This window comes from Diadema antillarum, unplaced genomic scaffold, assembly GCF_040938485.1.
Source record: "Diadema antillarum isolate AM-2024a unplaced genomic scaffold, OU_Dant_1.0 scf00000004, whole genome shotgun sequence".
NCBI classification, from domain to species: Eukaryota; Metazoa; Echinodermata; class Echinoidea; order Diadematoida; family Diadematidae; genus Diadema; species Diadema antillarum.
Genome location: NW_027270893.1, coordinates 421,634 through 447,914, shown reverse-complemented (window position 1 = coordinate 447,914; position 26,281 = coordinate 421,634). Strand labels below are relative to the sequence as shown.

Here is a 26,281-nt window from a genome sequence, read left to right as displayed (position 1 = left end):
ATGTCTGCGGCACAAGCAATGCGGCGACCCCGCCTCCAGCAGACTAGAACACACGACTATTTGTACGGTAAGAAAACATTTTTACTGCAGTTTGAATAGTGGAGTTGAATGTATCAGGTATCGCCACTGCACTGTGAAGCTGTGTGGTATGTTTATGTTATGTGGGATACTGTGTAGATTGTCTGTTAGTTATTAGAACGAAGCTAACTCAGTTAGACAACATTTTCTGTTTGGATTGTTAGGGTTAATGCAGATGTTGATAAGCATACAGATCTCTGCCTGAATTAGACCCTACCTGAATTTTCCACGATGATGCCCAGTGTGGCAGTAGTAAAGTATAGTGAGGTGCCCCCACCTCGTCAGGGCCAGGGGCCGGGCAAGGGCCCTAACATCTAATGGTAGGCCTAGCTAGGTTCTATAACAATAGACCCTGTGTACTAACAGTAAGTAAGAGTAAGATGGCAACAAGCACATTGACTAAAAATGTACGCCCAGGACTGTGTTCAGCACGCTTGAAACTTGGCAGGGTTACCACAACCAAGCAAACTGAGTTAACTGTATAAAAACCGAACAATGTTTTGTGAAAATCTTAAATTTATATCAGGAATATGTGTTACAGCCAAGTCCCAAGTATCATCACGCTTATCACGGTCACCTGACACCTGCATCTTTTTTTACGTGCTTGCCTTTGTCTATGGGAGCATCACGGTCACCCGCACTCGTCTTTTACGTGCTTTGTCTATGTAGTCCAGGCTAGGCTCCATAGAAAGTGCACCTAACCTTGTTTTTTGATATATACAATGTTTTTTGATGGTTTCTTGTCAATTCGAGGGTGCTGATTCCAAATCCGATTGATGCCACTCGCGTAACCTTGAGCATTTTCGGCAAAACGCAAAAATCCAAAATGGCCGCCAGATATGCTAATTTGGCCATGATAATCCCAGTTATGTCAATTTTATGACAAATTATTCCATCAAAGTTTTTAAAATGTTTGTTCCTTGAGTAATTCTACTTGCACATGCAAGAAATTTTTCATTTGAAGAGGTACATTTAGTATTTTAAGCTTATTTTCAATTCAAAATGGCCGCCACTCCTATACTCATGTACTATATAAATGACAAAAAATATGCATAGAAATAGAAAACGAATTTCCAGTCACATACCTACGCTTTTATCAAGTTTTGCATGTGCAATGCAAATCTGATGAGTGCCACTAGCAAAACAAGCAAACAAAAAAGCAAACAAACAGAAAGTTTATTGTTTTTAGGCTTATTATATTCTTCTTAATACAAAACTTCAAAATGGACGCCACTCATATACCCCTGCACAATATGAACGGCAGAGCTTGTGAAATAAACAAATTTTATTTTTTTTTCTGTCACTCAGGTACACTGTTTACCAATTTGTGTGCTGATTATAAATCTAACAAAGGCTGTTTTATTTTTTTATGCAAACATCCAAATTTGCTACCTCAACCTGAAATTTTCCCTAGGTATTTGGAAAAATCCACCAAAACTTGAATTGACGCCAACATCAAGATCGTTTATCAGGAATTATTAGATATGAACATTTGATACTTACTTGCCTTGAGATGTTCAACATCAAAATATTCATTCTGATTTACTGAATTAAAAGGCTGAATCCTAGATGATGACACAAATGAAATTTCCAATTAACTGTCCTGTTCTACATTATCTAAAAGCGATATTATACAAACTTTTCAGTCCCCTCATCCGAGAAAGAACATGAGGCAGGGGAAAGTGGAAAAAGGGACCACCTCACTTCCTGTTGTCAAATCTCTGAAATGAAGACAATGCCCCAAAGTTTTTGATGTTAACCCAGATTCAGATTCAGGATTGCTCTCGGTAACCAGACCAGCTGTGTTAGGACTCTGAATGATGGCCTCCTTAATGGTGGCTGTAAATTAACTCCACTAGAGGTCTTTTTAACATATATGTGGTGACATTACATTCACTTCACGTAGGAAGTTTGCAGATGATCTTGCCTTTACGTCTCAGGGTTATGGATGACATGAGCCGAGTACTGACCCATCTCAAGACAATAGTGGAGTACTTCATCTTCTGGAATTTTTGCCCCAACCTTTATTAGATTATCATCAGATCCATGCCTTCCATCTTAGTAACCATCTTGCCAACGCCATGTTCAAGGCAGCCCTCTGTGGCAAGCCTTCCAAGCATAGGCTGAGGAAGTCCACCCTCCTTCACTGGCACTCAATCACTCTCCCTCACACTGGAAGGAAAGGATGGCAAGTGTCACCAGTGCCGTCAACGCATACCTTGACCTTCCAAAGACGATAGCATGGGGGGGGGGGGGGGGGGGGGACATTTCATGAAGCATTTTGTCGGACAAATTTGTCTGACAAATTTGCTCTCAGCCAATCAGATGCAAGGATTTAATAGCTTATAACAGTTTGCAAAAAAGACAAAACACTTCATGAAATGCCCCCTTGAACAACCTGCCATCAATGCGCCTGAAATCCCACAAGCCTATAGATTTCCCTACTGTAACTTGAAAGCTTTGACCCCAAAACAGGTTGGTGCAGATGCTGGTCTGATGTCATCTCTAATACCACCCAAGTTACCTACAACACTATCTCTGGCCTGGCAACAAAGCCACAGGGCTTCAACGGGTGGTGATCAAGCAAGTCTTCATGTCTTCATCCTGTTTCTATGGCAAATAATCGCCCTCTGACCCCTGAGGAAGTGCTGAACATCACCAGATGTGGTTGCAATTAAAACAATTGCAGGACTAATATGCATCTTTAGCCTGAGAATTCTGCAAACTTGGGGCTGATGTCGCCTGCTGCTAAACATACAATTAAATTAAGGGTTCTTTAAAGACAATAAAAATGACAGTTTTAGTTTTAAGACAACACTGAATGAGATAATGATGTCAAAGTGTATACATGTATTATCAACACCTGGGAACTGTGAGAGAACTGAAAGAGGTATCTCACATTGCTCCTTGGTTGATGTTTAATGAACAGTTTGTACGGTATTGCATTAGGACAGTTTCGTTTATGCCTTCAACAGTTTTTGTTGTTGTTTTAGTTCAAGAAGAAAATCAGGTTTGCTCGATAATATCAAGGCGGCACTTCTAAATTAAATCATATCAAAGTGATGGAGGTTATGATCCATTTCGAACTCGCCTCAGGACTGCTCCCTCCCCCCCCCCCCCCCCCCCAACTCCTTGCTGAAAAAAAATCTACAATGTAAAGGGTTTTTAGTTGTGCCATTAATGTCCGATGTGTTTTTGTCTGCAACCATGTATCTCTGCACTTACTGTATAGGATTTTTCTGTACTTTGTTAATATGGTTTTAGGGGAATGCATATTACAAGCTTTGCTTTCTAGCTTCCCCTCCATTTTCAACATTATTTGATAAATACCATGTATCTAGGCTCCTTGATATATCGTGTTAGTATTACATGTTTATATTCAACCGGCATGTAGACTATGATGGTATATTCATTCTTTGCGAGACGTTAGTGAATTTATATTGTTGAGACTTTTGTTGAGACAAAATGAAATATATAAGATATTGTGTTCAACATCGTAAGGCTTATGAATATTAAATGCTCATAATGTAGCCCCCCTATATATTGTAAGTGACACCCAACATATTGCACATATATACAAAACTTTATGATAGCGCAGGTAAGGGACTGGAAATACAGTAAATTTGTTCTATATTTCCATGCATATGTTTTGCCATTCATATAGTACATAAGCATAGGAATGGCGGCCATTTTGAATACAAAAATGAGCTTTAAATGCTAAATGAACCTATATGAAATGAAAATTCGCTTGCAAATGCAGATGGAGTAACTCTAGGAACAATAATGTACGAAGTTTGGTGGAATAATTGGTCATATAATGCACATTATTGTGTTTATCACGGCCGAATTAGCATATCTGGCGGCCATTTTGGATTTTTGCATTTTGCCGAAAATGCTCAAGGTTACGCGAGTGGCATCAATCGGATTTGGAATCAGCACCCTCGAATTGACAAGAAGCCATCAAAAAACATTGTATATATCAAAAAACAAGGTTGGGTGCCTTCTAGCCTGGACTATATGGGAGCACGGGTGATGAGTACGGGCCCCTTCCTTAGCGCACAACTATTCTGCATCATTCGCGTTTGACGACGATAGCTGCAAATTTCTGGTATCGATCAGTAAACTTGTGGTTCTATTGGAGTCTTCACTACAGCATTTTTCCTGTAGATAACCTATGATGTGAGTGGGATTTCATAGAATTTCAGTGACGAAATGTGATTTAAACATGCATAAACAATGTGACGAGGTGCAGGTCACTCAAATATACTACAGTGGCCTAAGTCAAAGACTTGTAATGTTAAAGGCCATTCAAATTATCTAATCGATGCATCTACTGGGCCTGAGAGGACTTCAAAATGAATTGTGATGTTGTTGAAGGATTATTAACAAAATGTTAATGCCTAGACTGTAGACATAAACTACCAGTACATTACAATATGTTTTGATATTAACAATTAAGACCAGATTTTCAATGAAATATATTTTTGACATTGCTTTATCTTCTTTTCTTTTTGCTACCATACACTTAATGTTACTAAACATAAATTCATTTTTCATGTCAGTGAAACTTTGCATTCTTGTTTCCTCAACAGACCCTGTGTATACACTGTCAAGTGAAAGAGACCATGCAAGGGCTACGTTCAGGGCAAACACCAATGTGGAGCGAGTGGTAAGTCAGCAGCGGAATGGCCAGTATCATCTGATAAGGTCAGAAAAGCCCAAGCATGAACTATACTGACAGTAGTGACACTTCATATGGGACATATGTATGGGTTATAGACTGTAAACATTCCTTTGCTGAGGAACAACCACACCGAAACACAACAAAACATAAAGGCAAATAGATTAAACTGCAGGCAAATACATCCCATTGGCTGGTATTTGAGAGTGTTTAATGTCTGTGACATGACAATGTATCCACATTATTTATTCAGTGATAAACAGTCATGACAAGAAAAAAAAAAAGATGATCTTGAGTTGAAAGCTTATTTCCATTAATTTGTTTAGCTACAAGTATATTAAGTTTGTACGGTGTGTGTGTATGTCTTTTTGGAAGCTTGTAAAGATTTTTCGTCATAATTTATGTATGCGTTTTCTATCAATAATTTTATTTTCATTTATAGAGGGAGACAAACTGAAGAAACTCAAACCTGAATAATTTTATTCTTATAATTTTTTTTCAGGGGCGCGTTCCAGCATTTAACACCATGTTTAGCTCCCTGCGCCACTTCCCACGTTTCAACATGCGCCTGGATCCCACAGATCCTGTTCCCCGTTTCATCTCTCGACAGTGGAGGGGCTACTCTGATCAGGCCAGGGAGGCCTTGATCAGATACAAGACGTATGTACAGTATCTACCCCAACATGACAATGGACCAGAACCTGTTCCATAGAAGTTGTTATCAAACATAAGTAAAAAAAATCTAACATATCGGTCTCTGAATACACAATTCTGATTGGCTTATACCCGACTTATTTTTGATTGCATCTTTTTATGCACAGAACCCAGCCCTGTGAAACTATTTTAGTGTGAACATTTAGTCAAAGCAAAAATGTATTTCACAATGTAGATAACAAACATATTGCATGAGATACATGTATATAAGTACTTTAAAACAAGATATATTCGCGGCATGAAAATTTCGTGAATTGGAGCCGACGGCCTTTTTCAGGGCATGAAATTTCTGCGAGTTGCCTCTTACATTCAATGCATATAGTGTAGACAAGAACTTTTGCGTGCATTTTAATTTCGCGAAACTTGGCTCCTGCGAAATTAAAATGCACGCGAACATTCCTCGTTTTACAGTATGTTCTTTTTCTTTCTAGATGTTTTCAATCGCAGCAGTACCACAAAGTTCTAGGCATGAGAGAAATTCAAAGAAGTTAATTAAGTTAAACTTTATTCTGATGAAGAGTATTTGTTTATGCACAATGATCACTACGTAGATATGCCTGTGCTTGTTCTATTCTCATGAGCATATATCTGTAACTTACTGTACCCCTCAACTTTATTCATTGCATTGATAATCAGCATATGCTTACAATATGTTAAACTTTTTTTTTCTTTTTTTTTTTGGATGAGGGTATCATTGTATGACAACTTTTTATCAATGATTCTTTGTCTTCCTTCAGATTCAACTATGCCCCTGACTTGCAGGTGCCGTCCGTTCATCACGCGGATGCCAAGGTCGGGGGTCAGAATCGCTACAAGTACTTCCGGCGTCCTATCATTCCATTCCTGCAGCAGGTGCCACCAGAATTTGTCATGGATAACTCGTAAGTGACTGAAAGCCAATTTGCCTTTTAAGGTGTACAGCTGTTGAATGTTTTTCTCAGCGGCTCAATGTTTTGAGTAGTTTTGAATTTTGAGTAGTGTGGATGAATGCAAGTGAGTTGTCTGTTTTGGGCATATATCACTAGTTATATTGATTGTGCATATATAGTTTTTGATGTCTAAAAGCCCATGGTATATCTACAGAGCCCTCTTATATATATATATATATATATATATATATATATATATATATATGTATAATATTTCTTCTATGAGCTCATCTTAGTAAGATCTAGAAATGTGATTTCTCCTAGTTCCTAAGAAAGCAGTTAGGGATGAGAGTTGATGAAACCGATTGAGTATAAACATCTGCCCATTCTCACTTATTTGTTATATTAAACTAATTCGCTCAATCTGACACAAGTAGGCAGAAAATCATACTCTGCCAACACATAATATTGCATATAAAACTGGAGAGGGCATGTTTCATCAGAGTTTTCTTTCTCTTTCTTATAATCTGATGACAGGCTTGCCAGGGTGGGGCAGGCTGACCAAGTGATCCAGGAGCGAGCCCCCACCCCTCCCTACCGCACCATTGAAATCCAGACTGACTACAGGGAGAGCGAGACCCAGACCGATCCCTACACCCCGGAATACGTGGTCCGACCGGGATCTCAACCAGAACTCCTCACACTGGCAACACTCTCGTTTGGTGAGGAGAAGTTTGTTTGTGTTTTTTAGGTCCACACACAACTATTCAAAGAGTTTTGAAGCAAGTTTTTTTGCTGAGCAAGGTTGTTTTTGGTATGAATGGAGTTTGGGTTCTGTTTATCAGGCCTGTGTTGATGTGTCATCTATGCAAATAAACATTGGCTTGTTATTTGTTTATATTCTGCAAGCTGTTCAATTACAGAGACATGTTGATATTAAGCAGTTGTGTTCATTATTTTCTAAGATTTCTGAAAGCATTCATAGGAAATCTATCAAAGACAAAGTCTGTAGTAAGGCTTTTAAGTTTGCAAGTCTATCAAAATGTCTATTTGGTGGCCATGTAAGCCTGCAGGTGTTTCGCAATGTGGTATGTGAAAGAAGCCATCGGGTAAGACATCATGTAGGCATATTGACTTTTCCAAAGATTTTTACATCAAATGCTTTTTTACATCAGATACTTTTACATCTTGGTTTGGCAGAAAATTGCCATACAAAAAGGTCATCGCCTGCAGTGGATGATAACTATTCAATTACTTTACTGTGGTTAAGTTATTAGGGTAATTAAAAGTGACTCTTTTTTTTAATCAATGTATGCCGTTCAACATGTGCCCCCTTCCTCCTTCGACATGACCCCCAACAGGACACGGCCTGCCGGCGGGCCTGGCGGAGGTGGAGATGATCGAGAGGGCGAGGGCCAAGCGGGCGTGGGAGGCCACCCTGCCCCCGCTCAATGACGTCAGCCAGCTGGAGAAGCGGAAGAAGATGATGGACGAGATGGAGAGGAAGGAGTGGGCTCTCAGGGAACAGGAAATTGAGAAGTAAGATCACCATCCACACCTCTTACCCTCTTTACTGTAAACATCAATATTTTCGTGTGATTAACCCATTCCATTCGGGAACCTGGTGGCCTGTGTATTAAGTCTGTGAGCATTTCAGAATTCAGTATGGAACGGATTAATTTTTCGCACTGGGCAGCTCTGGAACATATTTGCGGGTTTTTAATTTCCCGATGTGCAATTGTCCAACAATGAAACAGATAAGATTGCGAATATATTGTTTTGTCGGTTTTAGAATTCGTGCTAGCCAAAAATAGCGTGAAATATGAGGAAATTAATCTACTGTGAAAATTTCTGCATTTGCATTACTTTCTATGGTCATGAGGGCGATGGTGCCAGATTTTGCACGAGGTGAAAGATTGAAGTGTTCTATTCAATGAGGTGAAGCCGAGTTTTATAGTGCGCCTCATCTTGCGCTGAGTGCAAAAATCTTCTCCTTTGCCCGAGTAAAGACCATACACTGTTTGTTTTATGATACAACACTTCTGACGTCAACAGATGTGATCCACACAGATTCTTGAATTTACGATTACCATCTGGACCTCATACCCTCTTTACTCCAATACCCTACAATACTCCTTGTGTATTTTTAATAGTCTTGCTATTACTTTCCTTTTTTAATAAAAGTAATACTTACTTTTTAATAGTGTTGTTATTACGGGGGGGGGGGGGGGGGGGGGTGGCCAGTTTTTGGCCATGCCATGGATCACCTGATTGCCTCAAAAATGGGCATGAGGGTAGAGGATGAAATAACCTACATAGGTATATGGCTGAATTTACGAAAATCCTTTTCCTCTATATCATATAAATTAGTTTATGCTCTTTTATGTGAGAAATCATATCTTTGGTTATTTCTCACTGAATAAAGCTTAAGAAATAGCAATTTTTTTGTACAAATGTTTTTTATAACTTCCTCAAAGAAAATGGTAAATTGTGATTTTTTCATATGTATTTTATTTTTTCCTATCTTCTCATGTATTTCCGTGAGCTTTTCAACCTTTTTGTTTTTACTAGCTTATTTTGAGGTTTATTTGAGGAGTAAAAAGAAGATGCCATGCCTTCAAGATATGTTTGTGACAAGAAATACACTTCTGGTCATATGTTTCCCAGTGACTTGATGCTCGCGGAAATTCCTTACACGAGCGTTACCTGGCATGTGTTAAACAAAGTCATCTTTTCATGCATTGAGGCATTACAAGAGTAGTGTAGCTGTACTTAAGGTGGTGTCACTTCATACACAAAGAGCAGTCCAAGGGTTTTAGGGCAACTACCCCCTGAACAATTACCCCAGACCCTTCCCCAGACCCTAATCCTAATCCTCAACCTAATCCAAACCCTAACCCAAACTCTAACCCTTAACCTAACCCTAATCCTGAACCTAATCCAAAACCTAACTCAAAATCTAACCCTAAACCTAACCCTAACGCTAATCTTTACTCTAACCATATCACTAACCAGTATTCTGCGGGGGGGGGGGGGGGGGGGGGGGGGAGTTAATTGTCCATGAGGGGTAACTGCAATGATGTGTGTCCAAGGATGTGATGTGAGCTTAATTTGACTTTGATTGACCCCCTGTCCTGTCCCAGGTTGCAAGAGGCCAGACTACAGCTCTTGCAGAAGATCCTGAGGGAGAGGGAGGAGAACCACGCCAAGCTGAGTGCCAAGCGGCTGGACAAACTCTGGGCCAAGAAGCAACAGGAACGGGAGCGCAAAGTGGCCTGGATTCGCAAGGAGCACATCAAAGGTACCTCCTATGGCTGGGGATACGATATGTACCAAATATTTTGTGAGGTTTTTATTTTTCGCAAACTTGGCAAGTCAGGTAAAATTTGCAAAATTATAGAATGGGAAAATATTTGACTCTGATCCCAAGATGAATGTGACGTGCACGCGTACATTTCTTCATTCAGTACTGTACTCCCAGGGCGAAAATCCAATTGAATTCCCATTGAAAATCTCAATTGAAGATCCCAATTGAATACCAATTGGCAACTGGAAAGTACAAGGAAAGTGAAACAATTGGTTCCAATTGAGACCAATTGGCAATTGGTCCCCATTGAAACCAATTGGCAATTGGTCCCAATTGGAACCAATTGGCAATTGGTCCCAATTGGAACCAATTGGCAATTGGTCCCAATTGAAACCAATTGGCAATTGGTCCCCATTGAAACCAATTGGCAACTGGTCCCAATTGAAACCAATTAGCAGCTGTTCCCCATTGAAACTAATAGGAAGTCAACTGGTCCCAAATAATGATAAAAACTTAGCACCACAGAATCCAGCAGATATTCCGGCAAAATGCAGAAAGTAATATGAAACAAGGTGTACAGTATAGACCCTCTTGGCATTCTGGTGGGAGTAAGAGAGGAACAAAGCGTCCCCTCTTTCCACTGATTTTGATGACTTTTAGATTTTCTCTCAGTTTTTTCTCAAGGGAGGAAAGGTGCTCCGCAAATTCATCAATCTGTGTCTCATGATGATCATCTAAACTTCTTGTGGTCTCCTTTTATTGAACAGAAGAAGTCTCACTTCCACCACCTGCTGAAGACGCCTGTATGATTCATAGTCCACATCCATTGACTCACCGTTGTTTGCTTGGTCTTTCACAATGTTCTTTGTTTAATCTTCTGCACACTACATGTGACCTCTTTGGTCCGGTAATTTACAACTTTTTGCAAATCAGCAGTTTTGGGAACATTCACCCTCTTCTTACACCTTCTGTCACGCAAGGTCCTGTGGGCATTTGAGGAGATCTTGACTTTCCGCTCTGTCTCCATCAACTCCAAGAAGTTGCTAGCCTCCTTTTCTTCCACTTCACTAATGTTGGAATCAATGGTTCCATCATACTGTCTGACTGCCTTTCCTCGATCGCTTTATCTTTGCCAGCCACCCCAGATCATTTCCAGCTCTTATTGCAGTGGATGGGTTGTCTAGTTCCCCACCAGTCAGATCTCATCTGCATCTTCTATCTTACCTGCCACTTCCTCCACTGCTTGTACCATCACATCAAATTTTGAAGGCTTGATGAAGTCATTCATCGTTTTTCCTCCTTCTGGATCCAGGATCCTTTTCAATTGTCTAAGAATCCTACCTGCAAGTCTCATTTTTTCGCTGGATTGTGACCTCCTATCATACTGCCTTCGTAGAACCTGGCAACCCAGTTCTAGTATCAGTGGATCATTGTGCACTATGTTCAGAACATCATCATAATGCATGGTTGATAGCACCATCCTCTCTAGAAAGTACATGTCTGTACCTTTCTCTGACATGTGTTTGCCCATGAGAATGCTACTCTCCAGTTGAATGCCTTTTCTCCTGGAAACGTTGTTGCCTTCAGTGTACTTGTCTTGAGCGATACATCGATACTTGGCATGACGCCACAAATCCGTCTTCAGAATTGCTCCACAATTGTGAATTTAACCGCTCACGAAATTGTTGGGAAGTCCCGATTTAAAAAAAAAAAAAGATAGACTCGCTACATATATGGCATATACAGTACTTCCGAGATAACCTTCATCACTCAACCGATGCCCCATTCCCATATCTGACTCTTTTTGTGCCATGGTGTAGAAACCCCCTGTGTGCCACATTACTTTGAGACTGCAACACATGAGCATTTGGGAAAAAACGTTCTGATTTCCAAAGTCATGTAACATTTTACAGAAGCATTTATGCCAGAAATATTGGATAAACAGTTGTTACCTGCTTTGTGTGTGTGTGTGTGTGTGTGTGTGTGTGTGTGTGTGTGTCTACAAATTGTTGTTGTTGTTTTTTCAGACATAGAAATGATAGTAGTTCCGGAAACAAAGCAAGCAGAGAATCTTGAGTATATAAATAAATCAAGATTTTGGAAGTGAAGGAGGTAGAAAGGTTGGAAAGGAGGAAGAAAGGAAGGATGGACTAAAAGAGAGGCAGGGATGAAGGAAGGAGAGAGTTTTTTTTTTTCTTCCTGCAATGGATTTCGAGATCTGCATTTCATGACGTCAAGAGTGGCTGATCAGGGAATAATTTTCCTGGTATTGCATCGCAATTTGCTATGTATGTCCTATACCTCATCTTTTGTGTAGCAGTTTCCTTCCATAGATGTGTGCAGAATACCATTTGAAATGAAATAATATTCATCAGCCGAAATTGCTAATCAATTCGAATTGAAAAATTAGTCCCCTACTGATATCTCCTGTGCCTCACCACTCTCTGCAGCTATCCGCAAACTGACAGAGAAGAGGAGGAAGGTGGAGGGTAAGCTGGAGAGGAGGGACATCACAAAGGACTACTCAGCCTTCGCTTCCGAGGCCTACGCCCCAATGACCAGGCACGGAGTCTTCCTCGACAAGGGGTCCGAGCAGTATGTGGTCAAGAGCAAGTACATCTCCACTTATCAAGGTAAGTCTACTGTAAAACATGGAATATTTGCGGCATGAAATTTTCACGAACTGGAGCCGATAGCCTTATCCCTGGCATGAAATTTTCGCAAATTGCCACTGGCATTCTAATCATATGGTGTATAGACAAGAACTTTTGTGCACATTTCAATTTCGTGAATCTTGGCGCTCACGAAGTTCGCGAAATTAAAATGCACGCGAACATTCTTTGTTTGACAGTAAGCGCTTTGGGCCTTGTGGGAAAAGCGCACTATAAATAATAGTAATAATAATAATAATAATAATTTGCACAACAGCAACACACATACACTGTACAGACATGCACACATACCCACACATAGAAATGGTATGGCATTCACATACACACTCACAGACACAGTGACCATGCTCGTGAATAATGCAAGCACCTGCTTACTTTCCTCTGTAAGTGGTGGTTCTTGAAGTCTTGTCAACTTGGTTTGAAATGTAGGAGAGATATCTGGACAAGTTTTTTTCCTGTCAAGCTAAAAACTAGTGTGGTAAACGAAAACTTTGGTTATCATGGCCCCAAATTATAATACTAGTAATAACATTCAGTGGAAGTCCCAAAGAACCAAATACTTTTCTATGTTCGTCAGAAAAATGTGTTTGTAATTCCTAATAATTCCTTCCATACAATCATGTGTTTTCTGAAAGGTATATGATTTACGTGACATCAAATATTCATTCATTCATTTTCATTCAGTATGAAGGTATGCTTTATATAAAAAAAGGTTCACTCTGCGGTGACCATTGTATGTGTGAGAAGGGAGGCAAGTATAAAAGAGAGAATCTCTGCAATCATGTTGTTCCTGCCTCCGTCCTCCCTGCCTGCAGGTTTACTGGAGTTGGAGAACTCGCTACCAGACTTTGTCACCCAGCCGAGGGTCATTGCCCCCAAACCCAAGTCGTCGGGCAAGTCGGGCTTCATCAAGCGGCAGCAGCGTCGGCAGAATGAGCTCAATGAGATCTACAAAGGTGAGGTGGCTTAAAGGGGAAACCCGGTTTTCTTACCTGTGGATGGATTTTGTCTTATGCTGTTGTTATTTGAAATGTCTTTCCTATTGCCAGCCGGTAAGATGATATTTGCTACTCAAAGCACACTTAAGAGAGTGCTGGTTTGAGTTTGCGCAATGAATGAATTCTTTTACACTACAGTGTGAAATTGAGAACAGGTACTGGTAAGAATACATGATCTTTTTTTTTCTGGGGGGGGGGGGGATGCATGTATAGTATAACAGCATTTCTATGGAAAGTCACTGAAAAGAAAATTAACCAGTAGACTTTATTGGTATAACATTCCTTGCTTGGAAATGTCTGCAAAGGAATTATTTTGTATCAGAATTAAAAATGACCTTTATCTCTTTTTGGGACAAGGATATTCAAGGTGGTCCTGTCTTGTGATAGGATCTTGTCATTTGCAGATATGATATAGTGATGTTGTGAACCTATGTTTGATCTCTCATGTTACATTTAGCTGCCTCTTGAAAAACAAAAACAAAAGCAAGGATGTCTGAGTAATTCTTGTGCTGTGATGCATGAAAAAATTTGATGCTTTACTTACCAAGTGCTGTCTTCAAAAGTTTAAATTGTGTTTTGTCACAGAAATCCAATCTTTACAATGCCTTTTCTTATTGTTTATTTGTTTGTTTGTTTGGGTTTTTTTTTTTGCCAGGCATCAAGAACCAGAAGAAGAAAGGTGTTGAGCCACCCAAACCACTCAAGTTCCTGCAGAAAATTGAGAAACCCATTCCCAGGCCGCCCACACCCTCCGTGGAGGTTCCAGATCTGGTAAGCACGCCCAACTCAGATAGTATTCTTGGCTATGATAAGATGGATCCAAATGGGACATCATTTGTTTCTTAGAACAAGAAGGGCCTTGCCATTTCATGAAGTGCGTGGAATTGAATGACTTCAGCAATTCAGCTAACAGCTTGTGAGACATATAAATGGAAGATTCTAACAAGATCAACATGGCAGCTGTTTGAAGATGGAAGCATTGGCAATTGCATTTCTGAAATGAATTCTTTGTGGAAAGCAGTACCTTGTTGATACAGAAACTTGTTGTTTATTGGAATGTTTAGTTCTCTCTATTAAATTTGTTTCTTCTTCTCTGTTCTTTCCTTTGTGTCCAGGCCGAAGAGGAGAAGGAGCTAGCAATCATCTTCCTACAACAAGTGATCAGAGGTCGAGCCATCCAGAACATGGTAGGTGGATTTCTAACCAGTCTTTGCAGCCGGTATCATTCCTGTCATTACAGGGACTTTTTGATGTGAATTTTAAGTTCATGTGTCCCTTTTGCAACCCTGAAAATTGGACTCCTTTCATAAGCTGGTTTATTGTACAAGTAGGTACTTCAGACCTTTCCTCAGAATAATAAAACTGGAAAACATCTTCATGATGGAGGGGGAAACAATGCCATTGATTTCCAGTGAATTTATGTGGACCTTGAAAAAAAATCCAACACTTACTGTTAGTCTTGGTATATTCTAGGATGAACATGATTTTATTCAAGATCAAAGCCACTACTGTAAAAGTGGAAATTTTTGCGGTGTTGAAATTTTCGCGCATTTCGCGCAACCAGAAACTAGCGCGAAAATAAAAGCACGCGAATATTTTTGCTTGCCATATGTTCCTATGCATGATGTCTTGATTCCGCGGAATTAAAAACACGCGAAACTCTTCTTACCCAGCCAAGCGCGAAAAATTAGTCGCGCGAAAATATCCACTTTTACAGTAAGCCCCATAGCAAAAATGCAAACGACTGTGTTCAAACTGGTCTCCCCCTCCCTGGCTTCCTTTTCAGATGTTTGAAGGGAAGGAGAAGCGGCAGGAACTGATCAATGAACTGAGGAGCACCCACGCCCTACAGGAGGCCGAGCAGCAGATGAAGAAACAGGAGAAGCAGGCTACCCTCAACATCCAGCGTCAGAGGCAGATGCACGACCACCGGGTGAGAGAAAACATGATGCTTTCCGTGTTGGGAGTCACTTCATGCAGTTCGCTGGTTCTTTCAAATGCTTAGACAGCAACATTTCCAGGAAGGAGCGAATTGCTTATACTGTCTCAATGCAGTTTACTGTTTCTTTCACTTTCTGATAGAGTAACGTCTCTGAGAAGCAGGAGACAGTTTGTATTCTTCTTTATGAAAAATGAGTTTGCGCACTCCTCATCGTGGTCTCTTTATGCAGTTTGTAGTTCCTTCAATTGCTTCATAGCGACATCTCTGAGTGAGCAACTAATAGCTTGCTTCGACTTTGAAAAAGTTTGTTTGTGTTGCCCTTGCTGTCAGAGCTGGTGTGTGCAGTTTGCTGGTTCTTTCAGTTGATTAGACAGCAACATGTCTGGGAAGCAGCGAATAACTTGTCCTCTCTGTTAAAATGGGTGTGTGATATGTCTCTCTGACATTTGTAGTAGCGTTTCTGAAAACTGAGCTAATCACTTTAAAATTGCCATATGAATATCAACAATTTACCACAGAGTTTTAGTGAGTCGCTACAGTAAGGAATACATAGACGTTCTATCTTCTGTATACTCCATATATTTTGTGAGTTGGGTGCTATTCACAAGTTTTACACTACGCGAAAGTATTTCATTTTACCTTTGGTGCAAACATGAATGTGATGTGTATGCATTATTTTCTGTCCATTACTATACTCCACAATCACAAATTCACCCACTTGAAAATTTTTTAGGAAGTTCCAAGTGGCGAAAGAATAGACTCGCTAAATATTACTTTGAATAGACTCACTAAATATTACTTATAATGATTTTAGTGGAGATGGGAAGACAAACTGGTATACCTCAAGTCCACTTCTTGTGCTTGCTATGCAAAGAATAGATTTCGGATAGCGGCATGTCATCTTCTATTACGTTTCTAAAACAAGGATATGTAGAGAATGTGTACGATTGTGACTCCAGCCATCATGAATGATGCATTCCTCTTGGTGTCCTCTCAGGAATCGTTCATAGACGAGTCACTGTCAAGGCTGGAGGGCGCCGCCATTGGTGACATGCTGGACTTCCTGAGCAAGGAGCTGGTTCGTCTGCAGGAGGAGAGGCGGATCCACGCCTTCGCCATGCTGGCGGAGCGCCGCCGCCGCGTCAGGGAGGCAGAGGAGTCTGGCAGGAGACAGGTGGAGGAGAGGAGGAGACGGGAGGAGGATGAGCTCTTCAAGCAGGTGGGTGGAACCTCCCCTTTACCCCCTTTACCCCTTCCCCCTTTACTTGCTCCTCAAGAAGGGGCTGTAAGCATTGTCATTATCTACATCCACACTGTATCATTCTTCCCTTGACAACATCCAGGAACATCTCGCTGTTATAAAGGAGATGGTAGCCCAAATGTATGTGTGGATTGAGGGAATGCAGCAATAATATATGAACACATCTGCAAAGTTTGAGGCAAATCAGGTGATCCATTTAGAATAATATACTGGTCACATGATGGCTCTCAGCAAATCATTTCGCGAGGATCCATCATGTTGTTAGGATCCATTTCACCATTTTGTGTTATTTATTCATATACCTGATGGTCATGATATTGGAAGAGTATTCTGTATGACCTCATACGTACATTTGTATACTGACACACATGCCCTCTTAAATGAAATATATGATTTGATGTATGATAAACTTACAGATATGCACGTCAGGCCTGTGTATCTCACATACATGATGGATACGTGTGTGCAGTTTGTGTGTAAAAGCGACTGCAGCATGCACAACCAGGGTTCAAAATTGGCGATGGTCCGCTGGCCATTGGCCACCCAAAATCACGTCGGACTAGCTAAAAGTCATAAAATTCTGAAGTTACTAGTCCCGTCTGGCTAGCCAAAATATTGCTTCAGTGTCAAAATTGATTCTAAGTAGTCCGCCTGGCTAGTTAAAAAAAAAGTTAAGTGCGACCCCTGAGTCAACTAAGGAATAGTGTATAGACTTGTATAGACTTGAATTACCATTGTTTGTGTTTTGCCTCATTGACCACTGCAGCTGGTCAAGGTCAACCAGGACACAGTGGACACCTATCTGGAGGACATCATCCTGACGTCCATGGACCGTACTGCCGATGACCAGGCCAGGGAAGAGATCCAACACACGGCCGAACAGGTCAATGAGATGGCCTACTTGTCAGAGGAGAGGTGAGTGACATCTATCTTCACTTACTGTATACGCCACATATTTAGCGAGTCTGAATTTTCCCGAATCGGGACTTCCTGACGATTTCACGACTGGTTTAATTTGCGATCGTGAAGTCCTGTACTGAACGGAGAAATGTACAGCCGTACGTCACATTCATATCGGGATCAGAGTCAGTATTTTTGCATGTCTTTAAGTTCGCGAATAGCGCCTGACTTGCAAAATTCGCGAAAATAAAAACCTTGCGAAATATTTGGCGTATACAGTATTTTTGCTTGAGAGCATTAATGGTAGAAGCTAACAGCTAGTAGAGTTGCAAAGTCTCTCTGATAATATGAGAGGCTCCCTGAAATATGTGGGAATCTCAGATGACTTTGAAATAGTTTTTGCCCACTTAGAGCCATAAAATGCACAAGTATCTCCCAGATTCCTCTTTGGGACCTTTCTCACAATATGTGAGTGTTGACAGCTCTGTAACAGCATTTATTGACTCAGTGTTTTGCATTTGTATTAAATTCACATTCAACGCTCAGAGAAGATCCAATATTCAATAGATATATAAATATTTCTATTGTTAGTGAAATGCATGTATTATCAAAACACAATGGACTAACCAGCAAACTTTTATATTTCAGTAGTGCAAAAGAGGAAGAAGAAAACAAAACAACACAAAAACCAGAAGACTTGATTAAAACAGAGGAAAAAAAGAGAGAAAATTTGGCATGATTTATATTGTCTAAAAAGGATGCTGTTTGGTTGAAACACAAATGTGATTCATCCGTCTCTTTCTCTCTCTTGTGTCACATTTTGCAGGGGTCAGCAGCGAGAGACCGTGGCTGAACTGGTCCAGATGTTCCTCCTTCCAGAGGTCCAGAAACTGACCATCAGGGAGCAAGGTGAGCTAGGACCTCAATCCCATGTCCACTCTTCTCTGTCCATCCAGTTGACCATTGACAAATTCTGTACAGTTGATGGTTTGCAATACAGCTATCATTAGTTGTCCAATTTAGATGGTAATTTACCAATATTTGACTGTGCGGCACTCCCATAGCTCTGATTCATTATTTGTAATGGTCATGGATCCTACAGGAATATTGTTCATCACAGTGTGATAATATGTCTTGTGTGTGCCCTCGTTGATGTTTTTGTACCTACGTTTTTTTATCTCTTCCAATTCTTGCCCTTTGTGTATTTGTATTTCTTTTCTTGTCTTTCCTTATTTTAATGATTTATGATGAACATTAGCCTCTGGGTTATGAATTTCAGGATATAATATTTTTCAATTTGCATATATACATTACATACATACTTATTATACCAATATACGTACATTTATACAAAGTACATCTGTTCAAACAAAGCGTCCATACATACATACATACATACATACATACATACACGCGTACATACGTGTATACATGCATACATACATACATAATAATAATAATAATAATAATTGATATGATTTATATAGCGCCAAATCCACTCTGCAGAGTGCTCTAGGCGCGGAAGGAAGAGAAAGTGACGAAGTAAAAGACATACAAATATCAAGTACATGTAATGAGTAATCAAATTGAGGCTTTAAACAAGTGAGTTTTTAGACTGCTTTTAAAGGAGTCTGATGAAGAACAATTTTTAACGGCTGAAGGTAAGTTATTCCATAAGGTGGGAGCAGCATGGCCAAAGGCACGTGTGCCCCATATTGTAGTGAATCTTGGAATTATTAGAGAACCGGAGTTGGATGAGCGTAAAGATCTAGCAGGGATGTAATTATGGAGTAAGTCAATGTTATACTGAGGAGCAGCGCCCTGAATGCAATGAAAAGTCAAAAGTAAAATCTTAAAAATAATGCGATCTTTGACTGGTAACCAATGAAGTGATCTCAAAATAGGGGTGATGTGAGTGTGCTTCTTGGATAGTGTGATGATGCGTGCTGCCGCATTTTGAAGCCTCTGTAGCATGGAGAGCTGAGTTTGTGGTAAGTTAAATAAGACAGAGTTTCCAAAATCGAGCCTAGAGGATATCAAGGCATGGACTAATTTTTCGGTAGAAGAGCGGTTCAAATATTTTCTAATGAAGCCGATATTACGAAGTTGGTATCTTACAGATCTACAAATGCTAGAAACTTGATGAGACATAGTCATATTACAATCTAGCATTACACCCAGGTTGCGACAGGTTTGGGACACACTAATTGACATGCCGGAAAAAGAGATGAAATTAATGTCAAGTTTACCTAATTGTGTCTTCGAACCAAACATTAAAAACTCAGATTTATCCGTATTCAATTTCAAAGAATGTGAGTTCAGCCATGAATAAACATCGTTCATTGCATTCTCAAGCTGACTCAAAGCATGTAAGGCATCGGCCTGGTTAGGTTTGAAAGGCAAATACAATTGAATGTCGTCAGCGTATATGTGATAATTAATTTTGTGCTGGCGCAATATGTGTCCCAGGCTAATAAGATAGATGGAAAACAAGGTGGGCCCGCCCACAGAGCCCTGTGGAACACCGCATTTGAGAGGCATAGCATTTGATTTACAGCTGTTGACATACACTGCCTGTGAATGGCATGAAAGGTAAGATTTAAACCATTCGTATGCCTGACCTTTTACACCAAGAGATTGGAGGGTGTTTAACAAAATTGCATGATTAACAGTATCGAAGGCGGAGGACAAATCAAGTAAAATCAAAGCAGTGACATTTCCACGATCCATTTCCTGTAGGATGAAGTTCGACACATTGAGGAGAAGGGTTTCTACGCTATGGTAAGGACGATATGCGGATTGAAAAGGATCAAATAAAGTATTAACCAAGAGATAATCTGTAAGTCTGGAGAAAACAATCCTTTCCAAAATTTTAAACAAAAATGGAAGGTTACACACGGGGCGGTAATTTTGGAGTGAATCTGGGTCTAAGGAAGGTTTTTTCAAAAGAGGTGTTATGTATGCAGATTTCAAACATGAGGGGACGTAACACTGATCAATACTTAGGTTCACAATCATTGAAATAATAGGAGCGAAAATGGATGAACAATCTTTTATCAATACAGTGGGGACTGGATCTAAAGAACATGACTTGGGAGGTAATCTGCGAAGAAGAGCTTGGACCTCGTCGGGATCAGTGGGCTTCAGGGTTTCAAGGGAAGCTGTCGTGAGGGGCTCCTGCGCCGATTCGTCTGGACAGAGACTGTTACTGATAGTCTCTACCTTTTTCCGAAAGTAATCGATGAAAGTCTCGGCCACTGCAGAACTGTCCGTGTGGGACGGTAATGGTGAAGATTGCTTTCGATTGAGAAGGCGGTTGGCAACGGAGAAGAGCCGTTTGGAATCTTCGCCACAGTCTTCGATGAGGCCCACGTAATAAGATCGTTTGGCCTTCTTCAGCAGGGAGTTCACCACATTCTTCTGAGCACACAATAATTTCCTGTCAATTTCACTTTTACCGTTGGAAAGCCATTTGCGCTCGAGTCTCCTACGTTTCCGCTTCGCCGCTGCAATGTCAGAGTTGTACCAAGGACAGTCAGTGCGTTTCCTGATCTTTCGGGTCTTTACAGGAGCATGTATATTGAGGAGTCTGCTGAGCGCTGAGTTGTAATTTTCCACAACGCAGTCCACACTGTCAGTACATACATACATACATACATACATACATACATGCATTCATACATGCATGCATACACACAAACATACATCAATCTGATTTAAAAATACACAAATACACACATTCCTGCATATATTTACAAGTATTCTTTCTAGTTAAGTGAAGTAAACCTACTTTATGAAACTCTTTTCTCTCGCAGTCAAACAAGAGCAGCGGAAACACCTTCTGGCGGCTCACAGTACCATCTTCAAGGAGGCTGAAGGGGTCATTGCCAAGCACTCCAGGCCCCTGGGGACACCTCAGGCTGCTCAAAAACCACCATCAAGACCAGGTAAGACCTGCCGATTATTCAGGAAATCTTACAACTGATTTAAGATAAAATGTAGAGTCTTTACAGATACCATATCGTCTCTGCAAATGAGGTGACAATCAGACATTGTATCTCAAATTTGGGTTAAAATCACTCTTTGGGATTAGTTATTAGATAATCAGCTTAGTGATGTCCTGTCCAAATCCTAGGTGTGTTGCCTCCCAAAGAAAGCCACCATGGCATATAGTCAAGGAGAGATGATCCTATTTGTTATAGTGCTTTGGTTGCCATGTTTTTTAGCTTTCCTGAGCATTTTACATTTTTTTTTTTTTTAGATACAAGGTTTTGTTGCCCCAAAACTATTTGCCTCTGCATTAAAAAGCACATGCCATTGAAAGCAGACAGGAATGTCTTTGTTGGTAAATTCACAAATCTCTATCATTGTGTGGACATATTTTGCCAAGAAAAGAAGGAAAGAAAAGACAACAACTAAAGCAGCAATAACAAAGCGAAACAAAAATGTGCGGTCACAGTGACTTAGTCAAGAGTTATAGGCCTTGGATGACATGACTATAAGACTTCTCGCCATGTATTGACTGCACTTCATTATTGAGATACACAAGCATGTTTTCAAAGATCCTGTTTATGCATGTTCAGTGAAGAAGTCGCTGTTGATCCTACGTAAAAGAGATGGCATCTAATGCAGGAATCCAATGTTAATCTAGGGCTTCATATTTTTAAGTTGTGCTGTGTCGCTATTTGTGTGTTTCTGTACACATGTCCAAACACTGCACGCTTGCTAATGATCGCTTCATTACTTGAGCACAATAAGGGTATGACTTCACTTACTATAAGACAAGGATTGTTTGCATGCATTTTAATATCTTGAATTTCACAAGAGCCAAGATTTGCAAAATTAAAATGCATGCAAAAGTTCTTGTCTACACCATATGCATTGAAAATGCCAGTGACAATTCGCGAAAATTTCATGCCACAAAAATATCTTGCGCTACAGTATCTGAAAGGAATTGTGCTGTTCATGTCATCGTGCCAACTTTGTACTGTGCAATTTTGCTCTCTATCTAAAGTTATGACCCAAACAGCAAACCAGGACACAACAGACCAAACTGCCTTCTTTGGGGCTAGAAAATTGCTAGTGCATGTGCTTTGAGGGTTACAACTCAACTTGTTCAGTTAATTATGACTTACCAGCTGCTGGAAGGTACAGTTAGTTAAAGGGTGATACCTGTGGCAAACACACACAATATTTACTACTGTATTAGATTGGAATCTTGTTCAGTTGTGCTCAGAGGGAATAAAACTTTTTATTGTATTCATGCATTTTCTGTGAGTGACAACATGACCTTCTACTACTGGAAAAAAAAAAGAAGAAGATCTAGGAAGTGCAGAGCTTCAGGCTGTATGTCTTCTCCTACTAGTGCTATGCAGGAGTTCACCCTTGTAATGGGGCGTGATGTATGGCTTCGCTGTCTTGTCATTTATTCATTTTGTAGCTTCTCCCACGCGGCCCGCCCTCACCAAATGTTGCTGTCGTCTTAGATAAAGGAGCAGGGAGCAGAGAACGAAGCCATTTCTCCCTATTACTGTTAGGAATCGTGCTTGGCAGAACGTGCTCAGGGGTGGCAGTCAGTGTTGTATAGGTTGTTCATGTCAGAAGTGAATGGATGTCCACAACTTTATCTTCAAGAATCGTCCATGATGTGCACTTTTTGAGTGCGCTGGGGCTCAAAGCGTGTTTGATTTGTGTCCTTGCAGCATGTAAATGTAACTTTCCAACACGTCTGTGATCTGTATGCACTATTTTCAGCCTCAGCCTCCAAATCCAAGAGGACTCCAACCCCAACGGGAGCCAGCTCGCAGGACCCCGCCCAAGCGACTTCCAAGCCAGGCAGCCGACCGGGCTCGGGCAAGGGTTCCCGACCCAGTAGCGCCAGAAAGGGTTCGGCCGAGGGGTCACAGCGAGGGAGCAGGACAGGCTCTCCCAAGGTAAGAGGACAATAATCTTTGTCTGGCTTGATGTGGCATGCAGTGAATATCGATCTGTACACTACAAGAACTTACGCCCTGTGTAGTCTTTGTCAAAGACTTAGATACTTAATCCCCCCTCTCTCTCAGTCACATCTATCTCCTGTTAAGCCTTCCGAGGCTCACAACTCGCCTGTACTATCTTGAAGAGATTACCAAACAAAGAGACAAATCTCAAGATTCAAATCTGCTCACATCTTATCATTTAACATTCTTTTCTACTCTGCCTTTTCTTCCTATCTTCAGTAATTAGGAAATTGTTTTGCAGTCATGAAAATTAAATGAGCATTCAGAGTACATTTACTATTACATGATAATTTCTCATATGTGAAAATTTCCTACAGTATAAAGGAAAATGAAAGTAAGAAAATATGGCACTTGCATAATATGATTTTTGCAGTAAATGGTGTATTTTGATTCCAATGTGTTGGAACAAGGGGTTTGCCAATATGGGCTTTTAACTCTAACGCAAGATTGCTGTGCAACTTATGTGCGATAATGAGATGAAGTGACTACTAAGTTTCTGTCTAATTGAGTACAAATAAGATAAAACCTTCTCTTTACTTTGCTTTTTGTTTGTATGTACACTGCTGTCATGTTGAACATGTTACACAAATTATGGGACTCTGTTTTGCGTGTGCTTTATTGTGCAGTAATTTGCATAAAATCTACATACTCATGTTTAAAGGGATGGTATAGTTTTGGTTGAGCTGGGGATTCAGATTTTAACTTTTTGCAAGATAATTAGAAACCAATAATATATGAAATATTAAAGAGCATCGATTCAAAAAGAGATTAAATGGTGAGATATAAAAAAAAACAACAACAAAGTAGCACAAAGTGTTCCTAATAAAAGGTGAGACCCACCTTATATTAGGACCTCTTTGTTTTGGGATATCTCCGTCATTGCAAAACAGATCTTATTCAAGTAAACTTTTAATTCCTTTTAGACTTGATGCTCTTTAATATTTCGTATATTATTGGTTTCTAATTATCTCTCAAAAAGTTAGGGTCTCTTTTCATCTATGTGAGATTCTGTCATTGAAGTGTTTTTCTCTCTGTGTGCTTCACACTATCCCCTATTGATTGCCGTGACCTAACAGCCTTCTGGCACTCAACACTAGATATCAACCTCAACACCATTGTTTGTGAGTATCTTCACTTCTGCTATCATGTTGATATACAACTTAATAGGTTATGACTGGCAATAGCAAGAAGTGTTCTTGCATGAATATAAATTTTCAAAGTAACAAATATTTTTCTCTTTTTTTGTCACAAGTGTCCCTGTTTCAAGTTGCAGGGGCGGGACTTGTGGTACTAAATCTATCCCATGTCTTCTGCTAAAGTAGATGTTAACTTAATGAATATGCCTTCTTTTAACTTCTTGAATTAATTTAATGTTTTAATGTGAAACATTCTACCAGCATGCATCATTTTCTATCTGCCCAACATGTGCCAGTGGTATTATTCTAGTGTTCAAGAAATATAACACCTGTGACATTATCCTATTAATTTCTTGTCTAATTTCAAATAATTTTCAGTATAGGATAAATGAAATATAATGATTGCTATATAGATTTCCAAGTGGCACCTAATGAATATTTTGATATGGTAGTGCTTCCTGTATGTGCATCAGGGTTCCGTTGCATAAAACTTTTATAGCAACCTTAAAAAATTTAGGTTGGGATTTGCCCAACCTGAATTTTTTAAGGTTGCTAATCTAAGAACGTAAAATCCGTTGCATAAAAACTCTGGTTGGGAGCTTCCAACCGGAATTTTGTGATTTCAACCGGAAAAAAATCCGGTTGGAGTTTTATGCAACGGGCCCCAGGTATGTAGATGTCCTCTAGGATTAATGAATGCTTTGCAGAACCAGTAGTAATGTCATTTTGAAAAATAATGCATGATGCAGGTAAAGAAATCACCAGCCACATCACCACAACCCGATCAAGCCACACAACCAAGCATGGACACTGAGGAGCCAGCACCAAGCACGTTGTCACCACCGGCAGCCCCCACGCCGCAGCAAGAGGTGAATGCAGACCAGCAAGAAGCACCGAGTGACGCAGGGAAGGTGCCGGAAGTGAGCGAATCCCAACCGGCCGAGGAACCGAAACCAAACGATGCAGCACCGGCGTTGGCTGCAGAGCCACCGGTCTCCACAGAAGCACCATTGGTGCAGGAGGAAGAGAAACCAGCAACCACAGGTGAGGCAACCACCACCGCAGAGCAGACTGGTGCACCATCAGAACTAGCGAGTGCACCGGTGGACGGTCCACCACCAGTGGGAGACAGCGATGAAGCCGCAGCGGCACCTCCCGATCAAGTTGTGGCGCCTTCAGAGGAGGCGGGGGAACCGACAGAGAAGAAGGAGAAACCAGAGGAGGAACCAGTGGAGGTGACAGCGCCTGAGGCTGGAGAGACAGAAATTCGTCAGAAGGCTGATTCAGCTACTCAGGGAGCAGATTCATAGATATCGACACCCTGAAACTCATTGCAAGTCTTGCTCTAGCAAACCTTCTGCAACCAAAGCTCCACATTAAGCTCAGCATAAGTATACATCGTATTTGATATTTTACCATGCAAAATGAACTATATACAGAATCTGTAAGTCACAGTAAAGTTCTACTCCTTGTCTCCATCGGTCATCCTGTAAAATTTGAAAAAAAAAGTAGATGAAAAATCAAGACTAAACAGACTTTCCATACTCAGTCAGTACATTGTTAATTTGTGAATGTTTTGATTTTGTTGAATCACTTTATATTGTATTTGTGTTATTGTAAACCAGCAGATAAAAGAAGAGGTGCAATTGCTAATTAGAAAAAAAAAGTGTACGGCTTGGGCATGCCATAGGGTCAATTTGATATGAGCACTTGAATGTTGTATT

The 26,281-nt window shown here is 40.4% G+C and overlaps 1 protein-coding gene across 1 annotated transcript; it reads left to right on the top strand.

Annotated features, from left to right (window-relative positions):
* Window positions 1-25,867, top strand: LOC139743623 (cilia- and flagella-associated protein 91-like). Its single transcript, XM_071654125.1, has 18 exons — window positions 1-67; window positions 4,671-4,747; window positions 5,262-5,419; window positions 6,211-6,354; window positions 6,880-7,064; window positions 7,704-7,881; window positions 9,486-9,643; window positions 12,100-12,282; window positions 13,137-13,277; window positions 13,975-14,090; window positions 14,435-14,506; window positions 15,106-15,252; window positions 16,259-16,480; window positions 17,289-17,437; window positions 18,249-18,331; window positions 21,238-21,369; window positions 23,177-23,355; window positions 25,307-25,867. The coding sequence occupies exons 1-18, from the start codon at window positions 1-3 to the stop codon at window positions 25,865-25,867; spliced, it is 2,952 nt and encodes a 983-aa protein (XP_071510226.1).
* The last annotated feature ends 414 nt before the right edge of the window (window positions 25,868-26,281 follow it).